The sequence below is a fragment of the Salmo salar genome, chromosome 05 (assembly GCF_965601325.2).
Source record: "Salmo salar chromosome 05, fSalSal1, whole genome shotgun sequence".
In the NCBI taxonomy this organism is placed as follows: Eukaryota; Metazoa; Chordata; class Actinopteri; order Salmoniformes; family Salmonidae; genus Salmo; species Salmo salar.
This window is the reverse complement of record NC_138295.1, coordinates 17,952,501-17,974,775: the sequence shown is the minus strand read 5'-3', so window position 1 is coordinate 17,974,775 and position 22,275 is coordinate 17,952,501. Positions and strand designations below refer to the sequence as shown.

The following is a 22,275-nucleotide window of genomic DNA, read 5'->3' as shown; positions in this document are numbered from 1 at the left end:
ACTCCCTGTATATACCTCCACATGGATCTGGTACTCCCTGTATATAGCTCACATTGATCTGGTACTGGTACTCCCTGTATATAGCTCCACATTGATCTGGTACTGGTACTCCCTGTATATAGTCCACATTGATCTGGAACTCCCTGTATATAGCTCCACAGTGATATGGTGCTGGTACTCCCTGTATATAGCTCCACATTGATCTGGTTCTGGTACTCCCTGTATATAGCTCTACATTGATCTGGTACTCCCTGTATATAGCTCCACATTGATCTGGTACTCCCTGTATATAGCTCCACATTGATCTGGTACTCCCTGTATATAGCTCCACATTGATCTGGTACTTCCTGTATATAGCTCTACATTGATCTGGTACCCCCTGTATATAGAAGCAAATTGATCTGGTACTGGTACTCCCTGTATATATCTCTACGTCGATCTGGTACTGGTACTCCCTGTATATAGCTCTACATTGATCTGGTACTCCCTGTATGTAGCTCTACATTGATCTGGTACTCCCTGTATATAGAAGCAAATTGATCTGGTACTGGTACTCCCTGTATATAGCTCCACATTGATCTGGTACTCCCTGTATTTAGCTCCACAGCGATCTGGTACTGGTACTCCCTGTATATAGCTCCACATTGATCTGGTACTGGTACTCCCTGTATATAGCTCTACATTGATCTGGTACTCCCTGTATGTAGAAGCAAATTGATCTGGTACTGGTACTCCCTGTATATAGCTCCACATTGATCTGGTACTGGTACTCCATGTATATAGCTCTACATTCATCAGGTACTCCCTGTATATAGCTCCACATTGATCTGGTACTGGTACTCCCTGTATATAGCTTCATATTGATCTGGTACTCCCTGTATATAGTTCCACATTCATCTGGTACTGGTACTCCCTTTATATAGCTCTATGTTAATCTGGTACTGGTTCTCCCTGTTTATAGCTCCACGTTAATCTGGTACTGGTACTCCCTGTATATATCTCCATGTCGATCTGGTTCTGGTACTCCCTGTATATACCTCCACATTGATCTGGTACTCCCTGTATATAGCTCACATTGATCTGGTACTGGTACTCCCTGTATATAGCTCCACATTGATCTGGTACTGGTACTCCCTGTATATAGCTCTACATTGATCTGGTAGTCCCTGTATATAGTAGCACATTGATCTGGTACTGGTACTCCCTGTATATAGCTCCACATTGATCTGGAACTCCCTGTATATAGCTCCACAGTGATCTGGTGCTGGTACTCCCTGTATATAGCTCCACATTGATCTGGTACTGGTACTCCCTGTATATAGCTCTACATTGATCTGGTACTTCCTCTATATAGCTCTACATTGATCTGGTACTCCCTGTATATAGAAGCAAATTGATCTGGTACTGCTACTCCCTGTATATAGCTCCACATTGATTTGGTACTCCCTGTTTATAGCTCCATCTTGATCTGGTACTCTCTGTATATATCTCCACGTCGATCTGGTACTCCTTGTTTATAGCTCCACAATGATCTGGTACTGGTAGTTCCTGTATAAGGCTCCACATTGATCTGGTACTGGTACTCCCTGTATATAGCTCCACATTGATCTGGTACTGGTACTCCCTGTACATAGCTCCATATTGTACTGGTACTCCCTGTATATAGCTCCACATTGATCTGGTACTCCCTGTATATAGCTCCACAATGATCTGGTACTTCCTGTATATAGCTCTACATTGATCTGGTACTCCCTGTATATAGCTCACATTGATCTGGTACTGGTACTCCCTGTATATAGCTCCACATTGATCTGGTACTGGTACTCCCTGTATATAGCTCCACATTGATCTGGTACTCCCTGTATATAGCTCCACAATGATCTGGTACTTCCTTTATATAGCTCTACATTGATCTGGTACTCCCTGTATATAGCTCCACAATGATCTGGTACTGGTTCTCCCTGTTTATAGCTCCACGTTAATCTGGTACTGGTACTCCCTGTGTATATCTCCATGTCGATCTGGTACTGGTACTCCCTGTATATAGCTCTACATTGATCTGGTACTCCCTGTATATACCTCCACATTGATCTGGTACTCCCTGTATATAGAAGCAAATTGATCTGGTACTGGTACTCCCTGTATATAGCTCCACATTGATCTGGTACTCCCTGTATTTAGCTCCACAGCGATCTGGTACTGGTACTCCCTGTATATAGCTCCACATTGATCTGGTACTGGTACTCCCTGTATATAGCTCTACATTGATCTGGTACTCCCTGTATGTAGAAGCAAATTGATCTGGTACTGGTACTCCCTGTATATAGCTCCACATTGTTCTGGTACTGGTATTCCCTGTATATAGCTCCACATTGTTCTGGTACTGGTATTCCCTGTATATAGCTCCATATTGTTCTCGTACTGGTACTCCCTGTATATAGCTCCACATTGATCTGGTACTGGTACTCCCTGTATATAGCTCCACATTGATCTGGTACTGGTACTCCCTGTATATAGCTCTACATTGATCTGGTACTTCCTGTTTATAGCTCTACATTGATCTGGTACTTCCTGTATATAGCTCCACATTGATCTGGTACTGGTACTCCCTGTATATCGCTCCACATTGATCTGGTACTGGTACTCCCTGTATATAGCTCTACATTGATCTGGTACTTCCTGTTTATAGCTCTACATTGATCTGGTACTCCCTGTATATAGAAGCAAATTGATCTGGTACTGGTACTCCCTGTATATAGCTCCACATTCATCTGGTACTTGTACTCCCTTTATATAGCTCTACGTTAATCTGGTACTGGTTCTCCATGTTTATAGCTCCACGTTAATCTGGTACTGGTACTCCCTGTATATATCTCCATGTCGATCTGGTTCTGGTACTCCCTGTATATACCTCCACATTGATCTGGTACTCCCTGTATATAGCTCACATTGATCTGGTACTGGTACTCCCTGTATATAGCTCCACATTGATCTGGTACTGGTACTCCCTGTATATAGCTCTACATTGATCTGGTAGTCCCTGTATATTGTACCACATTGATCTGGTACTGGTACTCGCTGTATATAGCTCCACATTGATCTGGAACTCCCTGTATATAGCTCCACAGTGATCTGGTGCTGGTACTCCCTGTATATAGCTCCACATTGATCTGGTACTGGTACTCCCTGTATATAGCTCTACATTGATCTGGTACTTCCTGTATATAGCTCTACATTGATCTGGTACTCCCTGTATATAGAAGCAAATTGATCTGGTACTGGTACTCCCTGTATATAGCTCCACATTGATTTGGTACTCCCTGTTTATAGCTCCATCTTGATCTGGTACTCTCTGTATATATCTCCACGTCGATCTGGTACTCCTTGTTTATAGCTCCACAATGATCTGGTACTGGTAGTTCCTGTATAAGGCTCCACATTGATCTGGTACTGGTACTCCCTGTATATAGCTCCACATTGATCTGGTACTGGTACTCCCTGTACATAGCTCCATATTATACTGGTACTCCTTGTTTATAGCTCCACAATGATCTGGTACTGGTAGTTCCTGTATAAGGCTTCACATTGATCTGGTACTGGTACTCCATTTATATAGCTCCACATTGATCTGGTACTGCCTGTATATAGCTCCACATTTTGATCTGGTGCTAGTACTCCCTGTATATAGCTCCACATTGATCTGGTACTGGTACTCCCTGTATATAGCTCTACATTGATCTGGTACTGGTACTCCCTGTATATAGCTCCACATTGATCTGGTACTGGTACTCCCTGTATATAGCTCCACATTGATCTGGTACTTCCTGTATATAGAAGCAAATTGATCTGGTACTATTACTCCCTGTATATAGCTCCACATTGATCTGGTACTCCCTGTATATAGCTCCACATTGATCTGGTACTTCCTGTATATAGCTCTACATTGATCTGGTACCCCCTGTATATAGAAGCAAATTGATCTGGTACTGGTACTCCCTGTATATAGCTCTACATTGATCTGGTACTCCCTGTATGTAGCTCTACATTGATCTGGTACTTCCTGTATATAGCTCCACATTGATCTGGTACTGGTACTCCCTGTATATCGCTCCACATTGATCTGGTACTGGTACTCCCTGTATATAGCTCTACATTGATCTGGTACTTCCTGTTTATAGCTCTACATTGATCTGGTACTCCCTGTATGTAGAAGCAAATTGATCTGGTACTGGTACTCCCTGTATATAGCTCCACATTGATCTGGTACTTCTTGTAGTCCCATGTGGCTCAGTTGGTAGAGCATGGTGTTTGCAACGCCAGGGTTGTGGGTTCGATTCCCACGGGGGACCAGTACGGGGAAGAAAAAAAAAAATGTATGAAATGTATGCATTCACTACTGTAAGTCGCTCTGGATAAGAGCATCTGCTAAATGACAAAAAAATGTTAAAAATGTTGTATATATCTCCACATTGGTCTGGTACTCCCTGTGTATAGCATTGATGTGTTACTCCCTGTATATAGCTCCACATTGATCTGGTACTCCCTGTATATAGCTCCACATTGATCTGGTACTCCCTGTATAAAGCTCCACATTGATCTGGTACTTCCTGTATATAGCTCCACATTGATCTGGTACTTCCTGTATATAACTCTGCATCGTTTGGGAAGGGCTCCTAAGCAAGCATTTGGTTGGGGATAATGAGTCTCACTCTCTTTTTATCCCTGTCTCTCTCACCCTCGTCCATCTGCTTATAAAAAAATGTATCTCTCTCTTCTCACCTCCTTCCAGTTACCTCTTCCCTCGATCCCCAATTCTTATGTCTTTTCCCTACCTCCATCTCTACCTTAGCTAAAATAAATATTCAGACAGCTAGTGACATTAGGAGAGTTGTAATGATAGCTGGGGCTTCTTGTCAGCATTGATTATTTATTTTTGTGCTATTGTGAAAATGTGAAAATCAATAAAGAAAATTGTCTAAACATGAAAGCGGGAGCACAGGGTGGGGTGACAGGAACAAACAAACCACCACCTGGTCTGTCTGAGAATGACAACACACATTTTCAGGTAGGCAGTCGCACTCAGTCAGACACACAAACGTACACACTCAAACGCACGTACGCACACACACGCACACTAAAGACGAAAGGACTCACTGGGAGTGGTCCCACCTGACAAACTCAGTGAATCCAATCCAATCCCCCAAAATGCCAACACGTAATCCTCTGTGATCTCTTTTAATTAGCTTCTTCTTCTCCACACACAAACACTCTTGTACAGCTAACCTTGTGGGGACACACAATTCAGTCTCATTCAAAAACCTATTTTCCCAAAACCTACCCTTAACTCTAGCTCCTGACACTAATTCTAAACCCCCTAGAAATAGCATTTGACCCTGTGGGGACTAACAAAATGTCCCCAGATGGTCAAATTGTTGTTTGTTTACTATTCTTGTGGGGACTTCTGGTTCCCACACACACAAAGTTCCCAACATCTCATTATTCAAACATGTACAAACAGCTCGTCAGATGAGTTTGGTCAGAAGCCTGAGGTTCATTGATAATAAAGCAGTTTATTCAGTTCTAGACATTCATCCAGCGTTAAGATATGCACCCAGGTCTTCTCTAGTGCAGAGCCAGTGGGGGGAAAGGAAGAGGAGGAAGAGGAGGAAGAGGAGGAGCATATTGCACAACTCCACACGTCTCTCTTTCAGAGTTTACTCTTCACAGGTGAGCCTAAGGGAAAAACAGAACAAGGTGCATCAGAAACCTGTGAAATTCAGTAGCCATGACTAGATATAACACAACATGTTGTAAGACATATATATATATATACATATATATATATACACACTGAACAAAAATATAAACGCAACATGTAAAGTGTTGGTCCCATGTTTCATGAGCTGAAATAAAAGAGCACAGAAATGTTCCATATGCATAAAAAGCTTATTTTTCTCATCTTTTGTACTCTGTTAGTGAGTATTTCTCCTTTGCCAAGATAATCCATCCACCTGACAGGTGTGGAATATTAAGAAGCTGATTAAACAGCATGATCATTACACAGGTGCACCTTGTTCTGGGGACAATAAAAGTCCACTAAAACACAATGCCACAGAAGACAAGTTTTGAGGGAACGTGCAATTGGCAAGATAACTGCAGGAATGTCCATCAGAGATGTTGCCAGATAATTTAATCTTCATTTCTCTACCATAAGCCGCCTCCAATGTCGTTTTAGAGAATTTGGCAGAACGTCGAACCGGCCTCACAACCGCAGACCACGTGTAACCACGTCAGCCCAGGACCTCCACATCCGGCTTCTTCACCTGCGGGCTCGTTTGACACCAGCCACCCGGACAGCTGATGAAACTGTGGGTTTGCACAACCAAAGAATTTCTGCAAAAACTGTCAGAAACCGACTCAGGGAAGCTCATCTGCATGCTCGTTGTCCTCAACACGGTCTTGACCTGACTGCAGTTTGGCGTTGTAACCGATTTCAGTGGGCAAATGCTCATCTACGATGACCACTGGCATGCTGGAGAAGTGTGCTCTTCCCGGATGAATCCCGATTTCAACTGTACTGGTCAGATGGTGTAGTGTGGGCGAGCAGTTTGCTGATGTCAACGTAGTGAACAGAGTGCCCCATGGTGGCGGTGGGGTAATATTATGAGCAGGCATGAGCTACGGACAACAAATACAATAGCATTTTATCTATGGCAATCTGAATGCACAGAGATACCGTGACGAGATCCTGAGGCCCATTGTCGTGCCATTCATCCGTCGCCATCACCTCATGTTTCAGCATGATAAGCCATGGCCCCATGTCACAAGGATCTGTACACAATTCCTGGAAGCTGAAAATGTCCCAGTTCTTCCATGGCCTGCATACTCACCAGACATGTCACCCATTCAGCATGTTTGGGATGCTCTGGATCGACGTGTACGACAGCGTGTTCCAGTTCCCACCAATATCCAGGAACTTCGCACAGCCATTGAAGAAGAGTGGGACAACATTCCACAGGCCACAATCAACAGCCTGATCAACTCTATGAGAAGGAGATGTGTAATGCTGCATGAGACAAATGGTGGTCACACCAGATACCGACACGTTTTCTGATCCACGCCCATACTTTTTTAAAAAAGTATCTGTGACCAACAGATGCATATCTGTATTACCAGTCCTGTGAAATCCCTAGATTAGAGCCTAATGAATTTATTTAAATTGACTGATTTCCTTATATGAACCTTAACTCAGTAAAATCTTTGAAATTGTTGCATGTTGCGTTAATATTTTAGTTCAGTGTAATATACATAATGCATTATACTGTGAGAGCAATATCTGTCAACACAAGCAGGGCTGAGAGGGTTAACCACAGTCATTCAACCAGGATCACACCATACATCTCTCACAGGAAAAGACAAGTACAATATTCCACACAGTCAGTTTGAACAGCGAACATTCACCTTAAAGCTATCCTTAACCTATGGGGATCCTTGGTTAGATTTCGTCTAAGATACTAGCACAGCACAATTTGTACAGTCTGCTACATTGTCAGTTGGCTAGGAAAGGGTCTAGGTTAGGAGTTAGGAAACTACAGATGGGTTCCACAAACACCACAGCACCATCAGTTCAATCACTGTCAGACCCTTGATAGCAAAACTACCATCGTTGCCATAGCTACAGCTAGCGACACACATGACACATCTCTACTCCACACCATGCGTGTTACCTGTGTTCGAACAGGGCGCTCTGATCAGCAGGCTAAGGGCGGGTACAAAGATAAGGGGTAAAGAGAGATGATTGGCTAAGAGACCTGTCAGTACCATAGCTCCAGGTATGGAGCCATCCTGACAAGTCCTTTTACATGGAGTGGTGTTACCAGAGCAAACCAGTGTAAACTACAAGCTACTCCCACTGGTGTCAAATGAGTCAGAGGTGATGATTTGGCTGTGTAGGATATGTATGGTGTTACTGTGTGTGTGTGTGTGTGTGTGTGTGTGTGTTGACTCACCGGAAGGGAAGTAGAGAGGGAGGTTTTTCAGGTACAGCTCCTTATCAGTGGGCAGGAACACACAAAAGATGACTCTGTCCAGCTGTATCACACACACACACACACACACACACACACACACACACACACACACACACACACACACACACACACACACACACACACACACACACACACACACACCCGTATAAATAAGCGGAAGACCATCATTTTGTCTCGAGGGCCACAGCAGGATTTCAAAATTCAGCGGAGGGCAGCACTGATTTTCTTTTTGGAACAATTTGTTCGTCAGAAAAAGAGCAGTTATTTGAAAATGTATAGGTCCATTAGTATTTCTACCTACTTTCTATCAAGTTTTAGACTTTCAACAGTGGCCTGGAGTTTTATTTAACCCAAAATAATAATTACCTCCTCAACAACAACAAAAAGATTGGATGGGCTTACGGGCTGTTATCTACCGCTGGTATAACTGTAGAATAAAGCTGATCTAATGCTAAAGACTGTAAGTCCGGGCTATGTCTTCATCAGCCCAGAGAAAAGAGCTCTACGATATCAGAACAACCGTGTTAATAATAACCAGCAGTGACTTCTATAAGCCAGGTACCCTGCGGCTGGCAGTGGACCCTCCCATCCCTTTACATCCTCATGAAGTCAGTGTTTGGACTGGAGCAGAGCTGGATGCTGGTTCACGCCACTACAATTACGCCACAGATCCAGCAGAAGCCATCATTATCTATACAGTATATATCATAGGGTTTGGTAGGAAGCAGATGTTATTGGCATCAGGTAAAAACAGACAGATGTATGGACGCTGGGAGAATGCACAGGAACATTGACAATACATCAGAATCTGGAGGTCAAAATAGGAAATCTTTTTAGTACTATGAATTTAGGGACTTCCTTTTTGTTTTGGTTTAATATGTAGATATCTCATGCTGTTGTGTTGTGTCAACTAGTATAACTAAAAAAAGTAATAAATAATTGATCACAAAAATAGTTTAAACTGGAGGAAGAGTAGAGGAGGAAGAGTAGAGGAGGAAGAGTAGAGGAGGAAGAGTAGAGGAGGAAGAGTAGAGGAGGAAGAGTAGAGGAGGAAGAGTAGAGGAGGAAGGAGTGAGTGATGAAGAAGAAGATAGTAAAGATAACAGACAGGCGACAGACTAACTTCCCTCCAGTCATTTATTCCTCTTTTCCCTCTTCTGTCTTCTGTCAGGAAAAGGTGTGTACTAGTCCTCTAAGCCCGTCAGGAGCCAATTAAAACACAGCCTTAGCCACGAGTGTGTGTGTGTGTGTGTGTGTGTGTGTGTGTTGTCGCAGTCCGCCCTCTCCTGACTCTCTCCAGAAAACAAAAAACAACAGCTGTGAGACAGAAAACCAGAAGGAAAGGATTTTGTTTTTTAATTAGACACACACACACACACACACACACACACACAAACAAGAGCACACACACCTTCTCATGGTGTTCATCCAGGTACTTCCTGACAGTCTCCAACGCGACGTGCACAGCCTGCTCAGGTGGGTATCCTAGACACAAACACAGACACACACCAATTACTGGGGTGTGCACGTGGCCAAGAGCACTGTGTTATGGGTGGCCAAGAGCACTGTGTTATGGGTGGCCAAGAGCACTGTGTTATGGGTTGCCAAGAGCACTGTGTTATGGGTGGCCAAGAGCACTGTGTTATGGGTGGCCAAGAGCACTGTGTTATGGGTGGCCAAGAGCACTGTGTTATGGGTGGCCAAGAGCACTGTGTTATGGGTGGCCAAGAGCACTGTGTTATGGGTGGCCAAGAGCACTGTGTTATGGGTGGCCAAGAGCACTGTGTTATGGGTGGCCAAGAGCACTGTGTTATGGGTGGCCAAGAGCACTGTGTTATGGGTGGCCAAGATCTCTGTAGAATCAATACAATTAGAGAAACACCCATTTGTTCGGACCAGCTAACAGAGTGGCTGTCTACTCTCTTCTTCTCTCTTCTAACAGAGTGGCTGTCTACTCTCTTCTTCTCTCTGCTAACAGAGTGGCTGTCTACTCTCTTCCTCTCTCTTCTAACAGAGTGGCTGTCTACTCTCTTCTTCTCTCTGCTAACAGAGTGGCTGTCTACTCTCTTCTTCTCTCTGCTAACAGAGTGGCTGTCTACTCTCTTCTACTCTCTTCTAACAGAGTGGCTGTCTACTCTCTTCTTCTCTCTGCTAACAGAGTGGCTGTCTACTCTCTTCTACTCTCTTCTAACAGAGTGGCTGTCTACTCTCTTCTTCTCTCTGCTAACAGAGTGGCTGTCTACTCTCTTCTTCTCTCTGCTAACAGAGTGGCTGTCTACTCTCTTCTAACAGAGTGGCTGTCTACTCTCTTCTTCTCTCTGCTAACAGAGTGGCTGTCTACTCTCTTCTAACAGAGTGGCTGTCTACTCTCTTCCTCTCTCTTCTAACAGAGTGGCTGTCTACTCTCTTCTTCTCTCTGCTAACAGAGTGGCTGTCTACTCTCTTCTAACAGAGTGGCTGTCTACTCTCTTCCTCTCTCTGCTAACAGAGTGGCTGTCTACTCTCTTCTTCTCTCTGCTAACAGAGTGGCTGTCTACTCTCTTCTTCTCTCTGCTAACAGAGTGGCTGTCTACTCTCTTCTTCTCTCTGCTAACAGAGTGGCTGTCTACTCTCTTCCTCTCTCTGCTAACAGAGTGGCTGTCTACTCTCTTCTTCTCTCTGCTAACAGAGTGGCTGTCTACTCTCTTCTTCTCTCTGCTAACAGAGTGGCTGTCTACTCTCTTCTTCTCTCTGCTAACAGAGTGGCTGTCTACTCTCTGCTAACAGAGTGGCTGTCTACTCTCTTCTTCTCTCTGCTAACAGAGTGGCTGTCTACTCTCTTCTTCTCTCTGCTAACAGAGTGGCTGTCTACTCTCTTCTTCTCTCTGCTAACAGAGTGGCTGTCTACTCTCTTCTTCTCTCTGCTAACAGAGTGGCTGTCTACTCTCTTCTTCTCTCTGCTAACAGAGTGGCTGTCTACTCTCTTCTACTCTCTTCTAACAGAGTGGCTGTCTACTCTCTTCTCTCTGCTAACAGAGTGGCTGTCTACGCTCTTCTAACAGAGTGGCTGTCTACTCTCTTCTTCTCTCTGCTAACAGAGTGTCTGTCTACTCTCTTCTTCTCTCTGCTAACAGAGTGGCTGTCTACTCTCTTCTAACAGAGTGGCTGTCTACTCTCTTCTTCTCTCTGCTAACAGAGTGGCTGTCTACTCTCTTCTTCTCTCTGCTAACAGAGTGGCTGTCTACTCTCTTCTTCTCTCTTCTAACAGAGTGGCTGTCTACTCTCTTCTTCTCTCTGCTAACAGAGTGGCTGTCTACTCTCTTCTTCTCTCTTCTAACAGAGTGGCTGTCTACTCTCTTCTAACAGAGTGGCTGTCTACTCTCTTCTTCTCTCTTCTAACAGAGTGGCTGTCTACTCTCTTCTTCTCTCTGCTAACAGAGTGGCTGTCTACTCTCTTCTTCTCTCTGCTAACAGAGTGGCTGTCTACTCTCTTCTTCTCTCTGCTAACAGAGTGGCTGTCTACTCTCTTCTTCTCTCTTCTAACAGAGTGGCTGTCTACTCTCTTCCTCTCTCTTCTAACAGAGTGGCTGTCTACTCTCTTCTTCTCTCTGCTAACAGAGTGGCTGTCTACTCTCTTCTTCTCTCTTCTAACAGAGTGGCTGTCTACTCTCTTCTTCTCTCTGCTAACAGAGTGGCTGTCTACTCTCTTCTTCTCTCTTCTAACAGAGTGGCTGTCTACTCTCTTCTTCTCTCTGCTAACAGAGTGGCTGTCTACTCTCTTCCTCTCTCTTCTAACAGAGTGGCTGTCTACTCTCTTCTTCTCTCTGCTAACAGAGTGGCTGTCTACTCTCTTCTTCTCTCTTCTAACAGAGTGGCTGTCTACTCTCTTCTAACAGAGTGGCTGTCTACTCTCTTCTTCTCTCTTCTAACAGAGTGGCTGTCTACTCTCTTCTTCTCTCTGCTAACAGAGTGGCTGTCTACTCTCTTCTTCTCTCTTCTAACAGAGTGGCTGTCTACTCTCTTCTTCTCTCTGCTAACAGAGTGGCTGTCTACTCTCTTCTTCTCTCTTCTAACAGAGTGGCTGTCTACTCTCTTCCTCTCTCTTCTAACAGAGTGGCTGTCTACTCTCTTCTTCTCTCTGCTAACAGAGTGGCTGTCTACTCTCTTCTTCTCTCTTCTAACAGAGTGGCTGTCTACTCTCTTCTTCTCTCTGCTAACAGAGTGGCTGTCTACTCTCTTCTTCTCTCTGCTAACAGAGTGGCTGTCTACTCTCTTCTTCTCTCTTCTAACAGAGTGGCTGTCTACTCTCTTCTTCTCTCTGCTAACAGAGTGGCTGTCTACTCTCTTCCTCTCTCTTCTAACAGAGTGGCTGTCTACTCTCTTCTTCTCTCTGCTAACAGAGTGGCTGTCTACTCTCTTCTTCTCTCTTCTAACAGAGTGGCTGTCTACTCTCTTCTAACAGAGTGGCTGTCTACTCTCTTCTTCTCTCTTCTAACAGAGTGGCTGTCTACTCTCTTCTTCTCTCTGCTAACAGAGTGGCTGTCTACTCTCTTCTTCTCTCTTCTAACAGAGTGGCTGTCTACTCTCTTCTTCTCTCTGCTAACAGAGTGGCTGTCTACTCTCTTCTTCTCTCTTCTAACAGAGTGGCTGTCTACTCTCTTCCTCTCTCTTCTAACAGAGTGGCTGTCTACTCTCTTCTTCTCTCTGCTAACAGAGTGGCTGTCTACTCTCTTCTTCTCTCTTCTAACAGAGTGGCTGTCTACTCTCTTCTTCTCTCTGCTAACAGAGTGGCTGTCTACTCTCTTCTTCTCTCTTCTAACAGAGTGGCTGTCTACTCTCTTCTTCTCTCTGCTAACAGAGTGGCTGTCTACTCTCTTCTTCTCTCTGCTAACAGAGTGGCTGTCTACTCTCTTCTTCTCTCTGCTAACAGAGTGGCTGTCTACTCTCTTCTTCTCTCTGCTAACAGAGTGGCTGTCTACTCTCTTCTTCTCTCTTCTAACAGAGTGGCTGTCTACTCTCTTCCTCTCTCTTCTAACAGAGTGGCTGTCTACTCTCTTCTTCTCTCTGCTAACAGAGTGGCTGTCTACTCTCTTCTTCTCTCTTCTAACAGAGTGGCTGTCTACTCTCTTCTTCTCTCTGCTAACAGAGTGGCTGTCTACTCTCTTCTTCTCTCTTCTAACAGAGTGGCTGTCTACTCTCTTCTTCTCTCTGCTAACAGAGTGGCTGTCTACTCTCTTCCTCTCTCTTCTAACAGAGTGGCTGTCTACTCTCTTCTTCTCTCTGCTAACAGAGTGGCTGTCTACTCTCTTCTTCTCTCTTCTAACAGAGTGGCTGTCTACTCTCTTCTAACAGAGTGGCTGTCTACTCTCTTCTTCTCTCTTCTAACAGAGTGGCTGTCTACTCTCTTCTTCTCTCTGCTAACAGAGTGGCTGTCTACTCTCTTCTTCTCTCTTCTAACAGAGTGGCTGTCTACTCTCTTCTTCTCTCTGCTAACAGAGTGGCTGTCTACTCTCTTCTTCTCTCTTCTAACAGAGTGGCTGTCTACTCTCTTCCTCTCTCTTCTAACAGAGTGGCTGTCTACTCTCTTCTTCTCTCTGCTAACAGAGTGGCTGTCTACTCTCTTCTTCTCTCTTCTAACAGAGTGGCTGTCTACTCTCTTCTTCTCTCTGCTAACAGAGTGGCTGTCTACTCTCTTCTTCTCTCTGCTAACAGAGTGGCTGTCTACTCTCTTCTTCTCTCTTCTAACAGAGTGGCTGTCTACTCTCTTCTTCTCTCTGCTAACAGAGTGGCTGTCTACTCTCTTCCTCTCTCTTCTAACAGAGTGGCTGTCTACTCTCTTCTTCTCTCTGCTAACAGAGTGGCTGTCTACTCTCTTCTTCTCTCTTCTAACAGAGTGGCTGTCTACTCTCTTCTAACAGAGTGGCTGTCTACTCTCTTCTTCTCTCTTCTAACAGAGTGGCTGTCTACTCTCTTCTTCTCTCTGCTAACAGAGTGGCTGTCTACTCTCTTCTTCTCTCTTCTAACAGAGTGGCTGTCTACTCTCTTCTTCTCTCTGCTAACAGAGTGGCTGTCTACTCTCTTCTTCTCTCTTCTAACAGAGTGGCTGTCTACTCTCTTCCTCTCTCTTCTAACAGAGTGGCTGTCTACTCTCTTCTTCTCTCTGCTAACAGAGTGGCTGTCTACTCTCTTCTTCTCTCTTCTAACAGAGTGGCTGTCTACTCTCTTCTTCTCTCTGCTAACAGAGTGGCTGTCTACTCTCTTCTTCTCTCTTCTAACAGAGTGGCTGTCTACTCTCTTCTTCTCTCTGCTAACAGAGTGGCTGTCTACTCTCTTCTTCTCTCTGCTAACAGAGTGGCTGTCTACTCTCTTCTTCTCTCTGCTAACAGAGTGGCTGTCTACTCTCTTCTTCTCTCTGCTAACAGAGTGGCTGTCTACTCTCTTCTTCTCTCTGCTAACAGAGTGGCTGTCTACTCTCTTCTACTCTCTTCTAACAGAGTGGCTGTCTACTCTCTTCTTCTCTCTGCTAACAGAGTGTCTGTCTACTCTCTTCTTCTCTCTGCTAACAGAGTGGCTGTCTACTCTCTTCTAACAGAGTGGCTGTCTACTCTCTTCTCTCTGCTAACAGAGTGGCTGTCTACTCTCTTCTAACAGAGTGGCTGTCTACTCTCTTCCTCTCTCTTCTAACAGAGTGGCTGTCTACTCTCTTCTTCTCTCTGCTAACAGAGTGGCTGTCTACTCTCTTCCTCTCTCTTCTAACAGAGTGGCTGTCTACTCTCTTCTTCTCTCTGCTAACAGAGTGGCTGTCTACTCTCTTCTACTCTCTTCTAACAGAGTGGCTGTCTACTCTCTTCTTCTCTCTGCTAACAGAGTGGCTGTCTACTCTCTTCTTCTCTCTGCTAACAGAGTGGCTGTCTTCTCTCTTCTTCTCTCTGCTAACAGATTGGCTGTCTACTCTCTTCTAACAGAGTGGCTGTCTACTCTCTTCTAACAGAGTGGCTGTCTACTCTCTACCCCTCTCTGCTTCACTTTTATCTACCTAAGTCCCAAATGGCAACCTATTCCCTATATAGCGCACTAACTTTGGATGTTCTCACTGCCTCAATCATCTTCCCGCTACAATTCAATTGCTGACAATATTGAGTAAAAACACACAAATCAGCATTTAGCTCTAAACTATATCTTTATTGAGACAGTTTCATTGAGTTGACCTTCTCTGAGCTCTGTGTGAAGAACACTAGTCAGAAACCCTGGGGAGTCTTGGAGCGCTGCCATCGCTAAACTCGCCAGCAGCAAATGGAGGGATTTACATCCCAGCTAACACCATCTCATCCCTAATCTCTGTTAATCTGCCTGTCTAATCTCAACCCCTAATCTGGAAACCTCTTTCTACTGAAAACTGATATCTAGTGTGCTGAACTCAATTCACCCCTCTGTAAACTGCTGAGTAGTGATGCTGGAAAACACAACAACACACAGAGAACACACACAGACAAACACTTTTGTTGACTAACCGTAGATTCCAGTGGAGATGCAAGGGAACGCCTGGGGGTATAAAACACAGTGTAAAACAGAGAAAATACATTTTAAACTGATTGATGATAATAACCCTCACCCCCCCCCCCACCACAGTGCGTAGCTTGGTATCAGTGGCCTTCTGCAGGCTGTGACGGTAGCAGTCCCTGAGGCGGCTCCTCTCCTCCTCCCCCACTTCCCCCATCGCTATGGGCCCCACTGTGTGGATCACATCTGGAACACACAGACAGACATATATATATAGAGAGAGAGTCAGAGCGAGAGAGAGTCAGAGCGAGAGAGAGTCAGAGAGAGAGAGAGAGAGTCAGAGCGAGAGAGAGTCAGAGCGAGAGAGAGTCAGAGAGAGAGAGTCAGAGAGAGAGAGAGTCAGAGAGAGAGAGAGAGAGTCAGAGAGAGAGAGAGAGAGAGAGTCAGAGAGAGAGAGTCAGAGAGAGAGAGAGTCAGAGAGAGAATGACAGAGACGAAGAGCGAGATTAAGTTCATTTATAGCACACTGCAATCAACAAACTGTACTACTCTAGTATTCTGAACACAATTCCGACAGGAACACTGCATCAATCTATAACTACACTAAAGCCCTTTTCCTTCTGGGCTGGCTTGTCACAGAGTACATTAGCTCTGTGCACTGAGCCTCAGTCAAGAGCAAGGGGACCTTTGGGGGTCTGGGTGGGTTAGAGGGGGTCTCTGTTAGTAACACAAAGGTCAACCATCACAAAAGCCCAACATAACTCAAGGTTCAGAATATGGTCATTTATGGTGGCTATCCATCTGCATGTCAGAGTGATAAATGTCAGAAACACAGACTGTCACCACCACACTACTCCACTGAGTCATCACCACACTACTCCACTGAGTCACCACCACACTACTCCACTGAGTCACCACCACACTACTCCACTGAGTCACCACCACACTACTCCACTGAGTCACCACCACACTACTCTACTGAGTCATCACCACACTACTCTACTGAGTCATCACCACACTACTCCCCTGAGCCACCACCACACTACTCCACTGAGTCTGAGCCACCACCACACTACTCCACTGAGTCTGAGCCACCACCACACTACTCCACTGAGTCTGAGCCACCACCACACTACTCCACTGAGTCTGAGCCACCACCACACTACTCCACTGAGTCTGAGCCACCACCACACTACTCCACTGAGTCTGAGCCACCACCACACTACTCCACTGAGTCACCACCACACTACTCCACTGAGTCACCACCACACTACTCCACTGAGTCATCACCACACTACTCCACTGAGTCTGAGCCACACTACTCCACTGAGTCTGAGCCACACTACTCCACTGAGTCTGAGCCACCACCACACTACTCCACTGAGTCTGAGCCACACTACTCCACTGAGTCTGAGCCACCACCACACTACTCTACTGAGTCTGAGCCACCACCACACTACTCCACTGAGTCTGAGCCATCACCACACTACTCCACTGAGTCTGAGCCACCACCACACTACTCCACTGAGTCTGAGCCACCACCACACTACTCCACTGAGTCTGAGCCACCACCACACTACTCCACTGAGTCTGAGCCACCACCACACTACTCCACTGAGTCTGAGCCACCACCACACTACTCCACTGAGTCTGAGCCACCACCACACTACTCCACTGAGTCTGAGCCACCACCACACTACTCCACTGAGTCTGAGCCACCACCACACTACTCCACTGAGTCTGAGCCACCACCACACTACTCCACTGAGTCTGAGCCACCACCACACTACTCCACTGAGTCTGAGCCACCACCACACTACTCCACTGAGTCTGAGTCACCACCACACTACTCCACTGAGTCTGAGCCACCACCACACTACTCCACTGAGTCACCACCACACTACTCCACTGAGTCACCACCACACTACTCCACTGAGTCTGAGCCACCACCACACTACTCCACTGAGTCACCACCACACTACTCCACTGAGTCATCACCACACTACTCCACTGAGTCATCACCACACTACTCCACTGAGTCTGAGCCACCACCACACTACTCCACTGAGTCTGAGCCACACTACTCCACTGAGTCTGAGCCACACTACTCCACTGAGTCTGAGCCACACTACTCCACTGAGTCTGAGCCACACTACTCCACTGAGTCTGAGCCACACTACTCCACTGAGTCTGAGCCACACTACTCCACTGAGTCTGAGCCACCACCACACTACTCCACTGAGTCTGAGCCACCACCACACTACTCCACTGAGTCTGAGCCACCACCACACTACTCCACTGAGTCTGAGCCACCACCACACTACTCCACTGAGTCTGAGCCACCACCACACTACTCCACTGAGTCTGAGCCATCACCACACTACTCCACTGAGTCTGAGCCACCACCACACTACTCCACTGAGTCTGAGCCACCACCACACTACTCCACTGAGTCTGAGCCACCACCACACTACTCCACTGAGTCTGAGCCATCACCACACTACTCCACTGAGTCTGAGCCACCACCACACTACTCCACTGAGTCTGAGCCACCACCACACTACTCCACTGAGTCTGAGCCACCACCACACTACTCCACTGAGTCTGAGCCACCACCACACTACTCCACTGAGTCTGAGCCACCACCACACTACTCCACTGAGTCTGAGCCACCACCACACTACTCCACTGAGTCTGAGCCACCACCACACTACTCCACTGAGTCTGAGTCACCACCACACTACTCCACTGAGTCTGAGCCACCACCACACTACTCCACTGAGTCTGAGCCACCACCACACTACTCCACTGAGTCTGAGCCACCACCACACTACTCCACTGAGTCTGAGCCACCACCACACTACTCCACTGAGTCTGAGCCACCACCACACTACTCCACTGAGTCTGAGCCACCACCACACTACTCCACTGAGTCTGAGCCATCACCACACTACTCCACTGAGTCTGAGCCACCACCACACTACTCCACTGAGTCTGAGCCATCACCACACTACTCCACTGAGTCACCACCACACTACTCCACTGAGTCTGAGCCACCACCACACTACTCCACTGAGTCTGAGCCCATCATATAGTCCAACTCTCTTTATTCTCAAAATCTAAAAACACAATTCTCTACTTTGTTTTTCACTACAATTTATAATTTCCGCACTACTTCTCTACTCTTTAATCGTCCCTTTCTCCATCCTTCCTTTCTACACTTCCCTTTCTCCCTCGCTCTCAACCCTCCCTCCCTCCCTCCCTCCCTCCCTCCCTCCCTCCCTCCCTCCCTCCCTCCCTCCCTCACCTCAGTTAGACAGTGCTCTCTGTGGGGTGTAATTTACTGCCTCTCTCCACTGTTGTTTACATTATCGATTTTCTGTTTGTTTAGTTTCCCCATACATCACCTGAGTCAGGCACATATTACTGAAAGAGAGAGAGAGAGAGAGAGAGAGAGAGAGAGAGAGAGAGAGAGAGAGAGAGATGGGAACGAGAGGAGAAGGTTGGACATGATACACAGTTGACCATGCATGGATAATACAGTTCAGAGTGTGAGTGAGTGAGGAGTGTGTGCATCCTCTTTCATACTTGGTTGTCATGCTAGTCTGAACCCAAAAGAAAAGTGAACACCACGTGATCCTGTAACACCCACTCCTACTTTTCCTTTGTGTCATATTCCCCCCTATTATCCTGGTGATTCAACCTGTTAAGTGTCACTTCTACTTTCATCCCCCTGACACCTCCCCTCTGTCCTGGACACTCTGAATTCATGCCTGAGAGTCACTGCGATTGCCTTTTATTAAAAACTTCCGTCCCTCCTCCACCTCTCTTTCTCTATCCTCTCATTCCCTTCCTTTCTCTTCACTCCCATCTGTCTCTTTCCTTTTTAACTCCCATTCCAGGCGACCCTCTGGGTGTCAAGCCTCAGTTCGTGCTCAGTGAAGCAGAAAGGGCACTAAATCCAGGCCCAGGCTTTGGCACAAAGAAAGGCCCCAGTTCTATTCCTTAAAGCCCTGAGGGCCCCTCGGTTCCCTCTTGAGGAGAGGAGTTATTGTAAACAACCATCCAACTGGAGACAGAGAGACAGGGGGATGGAGAGAAACAGAGAGAGAGATAAACAGGGGGATGGAGAGAAACAGAGAGAGAGATAGAGAAACAGGGGGATGGAGAGAAACAGAGAGAGAGATAGAGAAACAGGGGGATGGAGAGAAACAGAGAGAGAGATAGAGAAACAGGGGGATGGAGAGAAACAGAGAGAGAGATAGAGAAACAGGGGGATGGAGAGGACAGAGAAACAGGGGGAGGAGAGAAACAGAGAGAGAGATAGAGAAACAGGGGGATGGAGAGAGACAGAGAAACAGGGGGACGGAGAGAGACAGAGAGAGAGATAGAGAAACAGGGGGACGGAGAGAGACAGAGAAACAGGGGGCGGAGAGAGACAGAGAAACAGGGGGACGGAGAGAGACAGAGAAACAGGGGGATGGAGAGAGACAAAGAAACAGGGGATGGAGAAGACAAAGAAACAGGGGGACGGAGAGAGACAGAGAAACAGGGGGACGGAGAGAGACAGAGAAACAGGGGGACGGAGAGAGACAGAGAAACAGGGGGACGGAGAGAGACAGAGAAACAGGGGGACGGAGAGAGACAGAGAAGCAGGGGGACGGAGAGAGACAGAGAAACAGGGGGACGGAGAGAGACAGAGAAACAGGGGGACGGAGAGAGACAGAGAAACAGGGGGACGGAGAGAGACAGAGAAACAGGGGGACGGAGAGAGACAGAGAAACAGGGGGACGGAGAGAGACAGAGAAACAGGGGGACGGAGAGAGACAGAGAGAGAGCTAGAGAAACAGGGGGACGGAGAGAGACAGAGAAACAGGGGGACGGAGAGAGACAGAGAAACAGGGGGACGGAGAGAGACAGAGAAACAGGGGGACGGAGAGAGACAGAGAAACAGGGGGATGGAGAGAGACAGAGAAACAGGGGGATGGAGAGAGACAGAGAGAGAAACAGAGAGACAGCGAGAAACAGGGGGACCGAGAGATACAGAGAGAGAAACAGGGGGACCGGGATATACAGAGAGAGAAACAGTGGGACAGAGAGAGACAGAGAGAGAAACAGAGAGACAGAGAGAGAAACAGGGGGACCGAGAGAGAGAGAGAGAGAGAGAGAGAGAGAAACAGTGGGACGGAGAGAGACAGGGGGACCGAGAGACACAGAGAGAGAAGCAGGGGGACAGAGAGAGAGAGAGAGAGAGAGAGAGACAGAGAGCGAGACAGAGAGAGAGACAGAAAGAGACAGACCGACAGAGAGAGAGAAACAGGGGGACGGAGAGAGAGAGAGACAGAGAGCGAGACAGAGAGAGAGACAGAAAGAGACAGGCCGACAGAGAGAGAGAAACAGGGGAGAGGAACAAAATCACAATGATAAAAGGATCTGACATCATTTTCCTAAACAGAGCTTCAAATACATTCTTCTACTCCCCTCTTTCTTTTATCAGAACCACACCAGACCGCTTTTTGAACATTGAATGAATTAAGTGAATGTATTAACACCACCACCCAGTATGGAGCCTGCAGTACAAAGCAACACCAAGAGCAACAGATCTGCTGTTAGCTAGATGAACCGTTATCACGAAGAAGAAAGAAGAATTATTGATCTATCTTAGACGCATCTTTAGTCCTACGCCCTGGCTCCTTAGTCAATACACAACTATCAATATCATGACGCATCTTTAGTCCTACGCCCTGGCTCCTTAGTCAATACACAACTATCAATATCATGACGCATCTTTAGTCCTACGCCCTGGCTCCTTAGTCAATACACAACTATCAATATCATGACGCATCTTTAGTCCTACGCCCTGGCTCCTTAGTCAATACACAACTATCAATATCATGATGCATCTTTAGTCCTACGCCCTGGCTCCTTAGTCGATACACAACTATCAATATCATGATGCATCTTTAGTCCTACGCCCTGGCTCCCTAGTCAATACACAACTAACTATCAATATCATGATGCATCTTTAGTCCTACGCCCTGGCTCCCTAGTCAATACACAACTAACCATCAATATCATGATGCATCTTTAGTCCTACGCCCTGGCTCCTTAGTCAATACACAACTATCAATATCATGAAGCATCTTTAGTCCTACGCCCTGGCTCCCTAGTCAATACACAACTAACTATCAATATCATGATGCATCTTTAGTCCTACGCCCTGGCTCCTTAGTCAATACACAACTAACTATCAATATCATGATGCATGTTTAGTCCTACGCCCTGGCTCCTTAGTCAATACACAACTAACTATCAATATCATGACGCATCTTAGGTCCTACGCCCTGGCTCCTTAGTCAATACACAACTATCAATATCATGACGCATCTTTAGTCCTACGCCCTGGCTCCTTAGTCGATACACAACTATCAATATCATGATGCATGTTTAGTCCTACGCCCTGGCTCCTTAGTCAATACACAACTAACTATCAATATCATGATGCATCTTTAGTCCTACGCCCTGGCTCCCTAGTCAATACACAACTATCAATATCATGATGCATGTTTAGTCCTACACCCTGGCTCCCTAGTCAATACACAACTAACTATCAATATCATGATGCATCTTTAGTCCTACGCCCTGGCTCCTTAGTCAATACACAACTATCAATATCATGACGCATCTTTAGTCCTACGCCCTGGCTCCTTAGTCGATACACAACTATCAATATCACGATGCATCT

At 46.2% G+C, this 22,275-nt stretch overlaps 1 protein-coding gene across 5 annotated transcripts in view; it reads right to left on the bottom strand.

Annotated features, from left to right (window-relative positions):
• Positions 1 to 4,910: 4,910 nt before the first annotated feature.
• The window catches only part of macrod1 (mono-ADP ribosylhydrolase 1), a 114,030-nt gene continuing 96,665 nt past the window's right edge, over positions 4,911 to 22,275 (bottom strand). For 3 of the 5 annotated variants that reach the window (XM_014198900.3, XM_045717676.2, XM_014198902.3), the window contains 5 exons: positions 15,655 to 15,776; positions 15,542 to 15,572; positions 9,463 to 9,536; positions 8,010 to 8,091; positions 5,551 to 5,733 (listed from right to left, as the gene is read on the bottom strand). In XM_014198900.3, coding sequence (XP_014054375.1) covers positions 5,708 to 5,733; positions 8,010 to 8,091; positions 9,463 to 9,536; positions 15,542 to 15,572; positions 15,655 to 15,776 — 335 coding nt within the window. In that variant the 3' untranslated portion in view covers positions 5,551 to 5,707. 5 annotated transcript variants of the gene reach the window in all.